The sequence below is a fragment of the Coregonus lavaretus genome (assembly GCF_964263955.1).
Source record: "Coregonus lavaretus genome assembly, chromosome: 5".
Lineage (NCBI taxonomy): Eukaryota > Metazoa > Chordata > Actinopteri > Salmoniformes > Salmonidae > Coregonus > Coregonus lavaretus.
The window spans coordinates 11,122,030-11,131,196 of NC_139992.1; the positions used below are offsets into that span (position 1 = coordinate 11,122,030).

The 9,167-nt window shown below is 50.2% G+C and overlaps 1 protein-coding gene across 1 annotated transcript in view; it reads right to left on the reverse strand.

Moving 5' to 3' along the window:
• LOC311128803 (armadillo repeat-containing protein 8-like) overlaps nucleotides 1–9,167 on the reverse strand; it is a gene marked incomplete at its 3' end in the record, with an annotated part of 24,330 nt that continues 15,163 nt past the window's right edge. Inside the window, exon 18 of the mRNA XM_084161036.1 lies at nucleotides 1–41. Within this exon, the coding sequence (XP_084017162.1) occupies nucleotides 1–41 (41 nt within the window). The remainder of the gene's footprint in view (nucleotides 42–9,167) is intronic.

Below are 9,167 nucleotides of genomic sequence, written 5' to 3' on the forward strand. Positions count from 1 at the left end.
TCAGTGCATGCGCCCGATGCACAGCGCGGGCCCACTGAACCCTGACGGGGAGAAAAGTCTGGGAGTCTCTGGAGTTGGGGTTTCGGATCCGGCTCGCTAGCACCCCTCCCGATACTAGCGAGCCCTCCCGTTTCCCGGCTTCTCCGGGCATGAGTCGCAGTGGTGACCTGCCTGGCCGCAGTACAGGCAACGTCACTGGCGCAGATGCCTCTGCCTCTCCATCCTGGACAAGCGCACTGCCCCAGCTGCATAGCCTCCTCCTGAATCGGAAAGCCTGCGGGTTGATACGGGGATGTGGAGGTGCGCCTTGCGTCATCCCACTCTCATGCGCGCACTCACAACGCCGATTGTCTACCAGCACCGAGAGTTCAACGAGGCCGTCCAGTCGCTCAGGCAGCTCCCTGAAGGAGAGTTCGTCCTTCATCCCCTCCGATAGGGCGGCCTCCTCCCATCCTGCCTCTCGAGCTCTGGTCCGGAACTCCACGGAGTAGTCCGCTACCGAACGGTCACCCTGCCAACAGGCCGTGAGCCACCTCCCGGCCTTGTGCCCCGACACCACCCGAGAGGTGTCGAACACCTTGCGTAGCTCCCGGGTGAATTGGTAGGAGTCGGTGCACGCCGGAGTTTTGCTCTCCCACTCCGTGGTAGCCCAGGAAAGGGCCCGAACCGTCAACAAAGTGATGATGTAGGCCACCGTCAGGAAGGAGGAGGGTTGTAGGCTGAATAGCAGGGAACACTGGGTGAGGAATTCCCTGCAGCCCTCTGCACGTCCGTCATACATTACATTTACATTTACATTTACGTCATTTACCAGACGCTCTTATCCAGAGCGACTTACAAATAGGTGCATTCACCCTATAGCCAGTGGGATAACCACTTTACAATATCTTTTTTTTTTTTTTTTTTTTGGGGGGGGGGGGGGGGGTAGAAGGATTACTTTATCCTATCCCAGGTATTCCTTAAAGAGGTGGGGTTTCAAATGTCTCCGGAAGGTGGTGAGTGACTCCGCTGTCCTGGCGTCGTGAGGGAGCTTGTTCCACCATTGGGGTGCCAGAGCAGCGAACAGTTTTGACTGGGCTGAGCGGGAACTATGCTTCCGCAGAGGAAGGGGAGCCAGCAGGCCAGAGGTGGATGAACGCAATGCCCTCGTTTGGATGTAGGGACTGATCAGAGCCTGAAGGTACAGAGGTGCCGATCCCCTCACAGCTCCATAGGCAAGCACCATGGTCTTGTAACAGATGCGAGCTTCAACTGGAAGCCAGTGGAGTGTGCGGAGGAGCGGGGTGACGTGAGAGAACTTGGGAAGGTTGAACACCAGACGGGCTGCGGCATTCTGGATGAGTTGTAGGGGTTTAATGGCACAGGCAGGGAGCCCAGCCAACAGCGAGTTGCAGTAATCCAGACGGGAGATGACAAGTGCCTGGATTAGGACCTGTGCCGCTTCCTGTGTAAGGCAGGGTCGTACTCTCCGAATGTTGTAGAGCATGAACCTGCAGGGTCGGGTCACCGCCTTGATGTTAGCGGAGAACGACAGGGTGTTGTCCAGGGTCACGCCAAGGCTCTTCGCACTCTGGGAGGAGGACACAATGGAGTTGTCAACCGTGATGGCGAGATCATGGAACGGGCAGTCCTTCCCCGGGAGGAAGAGCAGCTCCGTCTTGCCAAGGTTCAGCTTGAGGTGGTGATCCGTCATCCATACTGATATGTCTGCCAGACATGCAGAGATGCGATTCGCCACCTGGTTATCAGAAGGGGGAAAGGAGAAGATTAGTTGTGTATCGTCAGCGTAGCAATGATAGGAGAGGCCATGTGAGGATATGACAGAGCCAAGTGACTTGGTGTATAGGGAGAATAGGAGAGGGCCTAGAACTGAGCCCTGGGGGACACCAGTGGTGAGAGCACGTGGTGCGGAGACAGCTTCACGCCACGCCACTTGGTAGGAGCGACCGGTCAGGTAGGACGCGATCCAGGAGTGAGCCGCGCCGGAGATGCCCAGCTCGGAGAGGGTGGAGAGGAGGATCTGATGGTTCACAGTATCAAAGGCAGCAGACAGGTCTAGAAGGACAAGAGCAGAGGAGAGAGAGTTAGCTTTAGCAGTGCGGAGAGCCTCCGTGACACAGAGAAGAGCAGTCTCAGTTGAATGACCAGTCCTGAAACCTGACTGGTTTGGATCAAGAAGGTCATTCTGAGAGAGATAGCAAGAGAGTTGGCTAGAGACGGCACGCTCAATAGTTTTGGAAAGAAAAGAAAGAAGGGATACTGGTCTGTAGTTGTTGACATCAGTGGGATCGAGCGTTGGTTTTTTGAGAAGGGGTGCAACTCTCGCTCTCTTGAAGACGGAAGGGACATAGCCAGCGGTCAAGGATGAGTTGATCAGCGAGGTGAGGTAGGGGAGAAGGTCACCGGAGATGGTCTGGAGAAGAGAGGAGGGGATGGGGTCAAGCGGGCAGGTTGTTGGGCGGCCTGCAGTCACAAGTCGCAAGATTTTATCTGGAGAGAGAGGGGAGAAAGAAGTCAAAGCATAGGGTAGGGCAGTGTGAGCAGGACCAGCAGTGTCATTAGACTTAACAAACGAGGATCGGATGTCGTCAACCTTCTTTTCAAAGTGGTTGACGAAGTCATCCACAGAGAGAGAGGAGAGGGGGGGGGGGGATTCAGCAGGGAGGAGAATGTGGCAAAGAGCTTCCTAGGGTTAGAGGCAGATGCTTGGAATTTAGAGTGGTAGAAAGTGGCCTTAGCAGCAGAAACAGATGAAGAAAATGTAGAGAGGAGGGAGTGAAAAGATGCCAGGTCGGCAGGGAGTTTAGTTTTCTTCCATTTCCGCTCCGCTGCCCGGAGCTCTGTTCTGTGAGCTCGCAATGAGTCATCAAGCCACGGAGCTGGAGGGGAGGACCGAGCCGGCCGGGAGGATAGGGGACACAGAGAGTCAAAGGATGCAGAAAGGGAGGAGAGGAGGTTTGAGGAGGCAGAATCAGGAGATTGGAGGGAGAAGGATTGAGCAGAGGGAAGAGATGATAGGATGGAAGAGGAGAGAGTAGTGGGAGAGAGAGAGCGAAGGTTGCGGCGGCGCATTACCATCTGTGTAGGGGCAGAGTGAGTAGTGTTGGAGGAGAGCGAGAGAGAAAAGGATACAAAGTAGTGGTCGGAGACATGGAGGGGAGTTGCAGTGAGATTAGTAGAAGAGCAGCATCTAGTAAAGATGAGGTCAAGCGTATTGCCTGCCATGTGAGTAGGGGGGGACGGTGAGAGGGTGAGGTCAAAAGAGGAGAGGAGTGGAAAGAAGGAGGCAGAGAGAAATGAGTCAAATGTAGACGTAGGGAGGTTGAAATCCCCCAAAACTGTGAGGGGTGAGCCATCCTCAGGAAAGGAACTTATCAAGGCGTCAAGCTCATTGATGAACTCTCCAAGGGAACCTGGAGGGCGATAGATGACAAGGATATTAAGCTTAAATGGGCTAGTGACTGTGACAGCATGGAATTCAAATGAGGAGATAGACAGATGGGTTAGGGGAAAAATTGAGAATGTCCACTTGGGAGAGATGAGGATTCCTGTGCCACCACCCCTCTGACCAGATGCTCTCGGGTATGCGAGAACACATGGTCAGACGAGGAGAGAGCAGTAGGAGTAGCAGTGTTTTCAGTGGTAATCCATGTTTCCGTCAGCGCCAGGAAGTCGAGGGACTGGAGGGTAGCATAGGCTGGGATGAAGTCAGCCTTGTTGGCAGCAGAACGGCAGTTCCAGAGGCTGCCTGAGACCTGGAACTCCAGGTGTGGGGTGCGTGCAGGGACCACCAGGTTAGAGAGGCAGCAGCCACGCGGTGTGAGGCGTTTGTGTAGCCTGTGCGGAGAGGAGAGAACAGGGATAGGCAGAGGCATAGTTGACAGGCTGTAGCAAATGGCTACAATAATGCAGAGGAGATCGGAATGAAATGAACTAAACATCTGGGAAAGGAGAGAGTAAAAACCAAAACTCCCAAATATAACTCTCCCAACTTCACCTCAGAAACTATGATTGTTTCACTGAACCACCCGAATAAAACTCTCCCAACTTCCACTTTAGAAATTAGAATTGTTGTGAACCACAGCGGTTCAATGTTTCAAGGAATAGACTCAACTTACTTCATTCAGCTAGCTAACTATGACGCTATAGCTAACTAGCATGCTAGCATCCAATAACACACAGTTTAGCACCAATACTTGGTTACAACAAACCACCAATAGTGTGTTAACACACTAAACAGATAATTAGTGTCCGTGTCTAGCTCCCCCCACAACGCAGCAACAATCAAACGTTGGCTAGCTAGCACAAATATACTGTACCTAGCAGCCACAGTACAGCCAGCCGGTCGTGTTGGCTAGCTAGCAATGGCTGCTGTGCTGACCCTGTTTGAATAACGGCGGCGCTGCGAACAAATGTAGCTGGCCAAAAGGACATTGTATTTAGTTGCTACCGCTGCCAATAGCCACTCGCCAGCTAGTCCAGGAGGTGAGTTAGCTAGCTAGCTAGCTTCGTGCTACACCATACCTCTCCGGAGGTGGTAGGCGGGGTTCCCGCGATATCGCAGGCAAGACTGGAGACGCCGCTGCCGCGGCTTCCGCTCCGCCGGCTGCCGGGGCTGGTCGGGTGTCTACGGCTCTGCACTGCGATCGTCAGCTGCCTGAAATTCTCTGTGATCTGCTGCAGGCTGCGGTCGCGTTGGATACTGTGCTGCCTCCTGTGCTGCCTCCTCTGGGTCCATATTGGCTCAGTTTTCTGTAAGGGTTGGGGTGAGGTGTGACCCAGGTGTGATGCAGGATATACAGTAGGCAGTAGGCAGAGATGGTGAAACAAGGATCTATACTGGTGGTCCCGAAGCCAAAATACAAAATAACGGACTTATCACGATAAAAGAAAGGCGGCGCAAATAAGTCTCCAAAAACCTTCTGACAGCCAAAATACGAAATACTACCTAAGACTGAAACAAATAACGAAACAGGGAGAACACTTCTCAAGTACCTCTGCATAGATCTCCGATCAGACACTGAGCAGTACTGCTGGAAACTAGCAGAGAAAACTGAGCAAGGGAACACAGGGAAGTGAGGGCATAAATACACAGGTGAACCGATAGACACAGGTGACACCAATAGGATGGTGATTAGTCCCGACTGTGAGTGAGGAGGTGCCTAAGGTTGGCGGAGGATGACACCTAGTGGTTCGCTCCGGAACTGCGACCCCCTCCTGTAACGTGTGTGTGTACATGTGCCTGTGTGTGTTTGTGTTTGTGTGTGTGTGTGTGTGTGCAACAACAGCCTTCAGTGTTGCTCTTCTTATTCTCAACAAACAATTACTGCAGAAACACCACCTCACAGTCTGAACACTGATAGTCTACCAGAATACGATGTTTAGATTAGGGGGTAATGCTGGAGGGAGGAGGGTTTGGGAAGAGGGCACTTTTTGAAAACAGCAATGAATGTATTCCCTCCCCACTGTCTCTGCTGATTCACTTACTGCTGACTGACAGTCTCATGACAAAGGAGCTGGAGGGAACATTAACACAATGTACTGGGTCTCATGACACAAGAGCTGGAGGGAACACTAACACAATGTATTGGGTCTAATGACACATGAGCTGGAGGGAACACTAACACAATGTACTGGGTCTAATGACACATGAGCTGGAGGGAACACTAACACAATGTACTGTGTCTAATGACACATGAGCTGGAGGGAACACTAACACAATGTACTGGGTCTCACGACGACACAAGAGCTGGAGGGAAAACTAACACAATGTACTGAGTCTCACGACGACACAAGAGCTGGAGGAGACACTAACGCAATGTACTGAGTCTCACGACGACACAAGAGCTGGAGGGAACACTAACACAATGTACTGTGTCTAATGACACATGAGCTGGAGGGAACACTAACACAATGTACTGGGTCTCACGACGACACAAGAGCTGGAGGGAAAACTAACACAATGTACTGAGTCTCACGACGACACAAGAGCTGGAGGAGACACTAACGCAATGTACTGAGTCTCACGACGACACAAGAGCTGGAGGGAAAACTAACACAATGTACTGAGTCTCACGACGACACAAGAGCTGGAGGGGACACTAACGCAATGTACTGAGGACACCAGTCGGCCCTGTTCACACTGTAGTACACGTGTAGACACACCAACACACACACATACACACACTGCTGAATACGCAAAAGTGTGTTCACATGCTCAGTCTAGTAAGGCTGCAGATGAAGACTCATTCTTAAGCATTCTGACTTAACACACTTGCACTTCAGCATGCTTGTGGACATGGACGTATGCATATGGCATGCATAGATTACACACAGAATGTGAATATGAAGAAACACAGACACACACAACACAAACCCACACAGGCACATGTATACACTCACCCCCACACAGTGAAGTAGCCCCTGCTTTCCTCTGGGGCTCTGAGCTAAGATTAGGAAGTGGGAACTAAAAATAGATGCTACTGTGAAGGGAGGAGGCAGACTGATATGAGGGGAGGACAGGAGGGAAAAAGGAGTGCTGATCAGAGAGAGAGAGAGAGAGAGAGAGAGAGAGAGAGAGAGAGAGAGAGAGAGAGAGAGAGAGAGAGAGAGAGAGAGAGAGAGAGAGAGAGAGAGAGAGAGAGAGAGAGAGAGAGAGAGAGAGAGAGAGAGAGAGAGAGAGAGAGAGACATCAGAACGAACATAACATTCTACATACCAATTAGGATCTGGCTAAAAATACTTGAATCAGTTATAGAACCCATTGCCCTTTATGGTTGTGAGGTATGGGGTCCGCTCACCAACCAAAAATTCACAAAATGGGAGAAACACCAAATCGAGACTGCATGCAGAATTCTGCAAAAATATATCCTCTGTGTACAATGTAAAACACCAAATAATGCATGCAGAGCAGAATTAGGCCAATACCCGCTAATTATCAAAATCCAGAAAAGAGCCGTTAAATTCTACAACCACCTAAAAGGAAGCGATTCCCAAACCTTCCATAACAAAGCCATCACCTACAGAGAGATGAACTTGGAGAAGAGTCCCCTAAGCAAGCTGGTCCTGGGACTCTGTTCAGAAACACAAACAGACCCCATAGAGTCCCAGGACAGCAACACAATTAGACCCAACCAAATCATGAGAAAATAAAAAGATAATTACTTGACATATTGGAAAGAATTAACAAAAGAAAACAGAGCAAACTAGAATGCTATTTGGCCCTAAACAGAGATTACACAGAGGCAGAATACCTGACCCCTGTGACTGACCCAAAATTAAGGAAAGCTTTGACTATGTACAGACTCAGTGAGCATAGCCTTGCTATTGAGAAAGGTTGCCGTAGGCAGACCTGGCTTTCAAGAGAAGACAGGCTATGTGCACACTGCCCACAAAATGAGGTGGAAACTGAGCTGCACTTCCTAACCTCCTGCCAAATGTATGACCATATTAGAGACACATATTTCCCTCAGATTACACAGACCCACAAAGAATTCGAAAACAAATCCAATTTTGATAAACTCCCATTTCTATTGGGTGAAATACTACAGTGTGCAATCACAGCAGCAAGATTTCTGACTTGTTGCCACAAGAAAAGGGCAACCAGTGAAGAACAAACACCATTGTAAATACAACCCATATTTATGTTTATTTATTTTCCATTTGTACTTTAACTATTTGCACATTGTTACAACACAGTTAATAGACATAATATGTCATTTGAAGTAATATGTCATTTGGAGTGTAATAATTTTTGTTGTTTTATTTCACATTTGTTTATCAATTTCACTTGCTCTGGCAATGTAAACATATGTTTCCCATGCCAATAAACCCCCTTGAATTGAATTGAGAGAGAGAATAAAGCCCCTTGAATTGAATGAGAGAGAGAATAAAGCCCCTTGAATTGAATTGAGAGAGAGAATAAAGCCCCTTGAATTGAATTGAGAGAGAGAATAAGCCCCTTGAATTGAATTGAGAGAGAGAGAGTGAGTTCAGGACTTTGATGAGGAATGTGGTAAGAGAACTGCATTTGTTTTGATTTATGTTTTGATTTATGTGTAATTTTTATCAGTCGCTTTTGAATTTGATTTGTTGTAATGTGAAATTGTAAATGTATAGTGTTGTATTGAGACTGATTATTTTGATCAATGGGTTTCCCCTGGTTAAATAAAGGTTAAATTAATAAAATAATAAGAGTCTTTGATTCAAAGTGAAAGCAGAAATAAGAGAAGAAAACAGAGAAGAGAGAGTGGGGGCGTTGGCTTGCCTTGTCCACATGGTGAAATATCACACCCATTTATTACCACATTTACTAAATAGGCCTATGGACATGTGATATGGATCAGGTCCAAGCTCTCTGTTTAGATAGTGGATGAGATATACCTTCACACGCAGGCACCTGGGCATCTGTAAGGTCAGAACAATTAAACACAGCCTCTCTCTCTCTCCCCCTCTCCCTCCCCTCCCCCCCTTTAGTAATGTGTTGTAGCAGGTGTTCCCTGTTGTAAGACTAGTAGATTTAGCTTGTCCTTTCAACACTACGCCTTCTCATGTAATCTCATAGCCCGCTAATTCCCGCTTTGTTTGGCTGCTCGGCTTTTGGAAGTCATGTGTGTCTCTGAGGACATTGTTGTATTATTAATTTGGTGTTGGGTAGGGGGGGGGGGGGGTAGGGGAGGGTTGGGTGAGAGGGGTAGGGGAGGCTGGGTGAGAGGGGTAGGGGAGAATTGGGCAAGAGGGGGGAGGGGAGGGCTAGGTGAGAGGGGGGGAGGGGAGGGGCTGGGTGAGAGGGGTAGGGGAGTGCTGGGTGAGAGGAGGGGAGGGGAGGGCTGGGTGAGAGGGGGGAGGGCTGGGTGAGAGGGGGGAGGGGAGGGCTAGATGAGAGGGGGGAGGGCTGGGTGAGAGGGGGGAGGGGAGGGCTAGGTGAGGGGGGGGGAGGGGAGGGGTGGGCTGGGTGAGAGGGTTAGGGGAGAATGGGTGAGAGGTGTAGGGGAGGGCTGGGTGAGAGCGGTAGGGGAGGGCTGGGTGAGACGGGTAGGGGAGGGTTGGGTGAGAGCGGTAGGGTAAGGGTTTGGGTGAGAGAGGTAGGGTAGGGCTGGGTGAGAGGGGGGGTGAGGGGAGGGCTGGGTGAGAGGGGGGGAGGGGAGGGCTGGGTGAGAGGGGGGAGG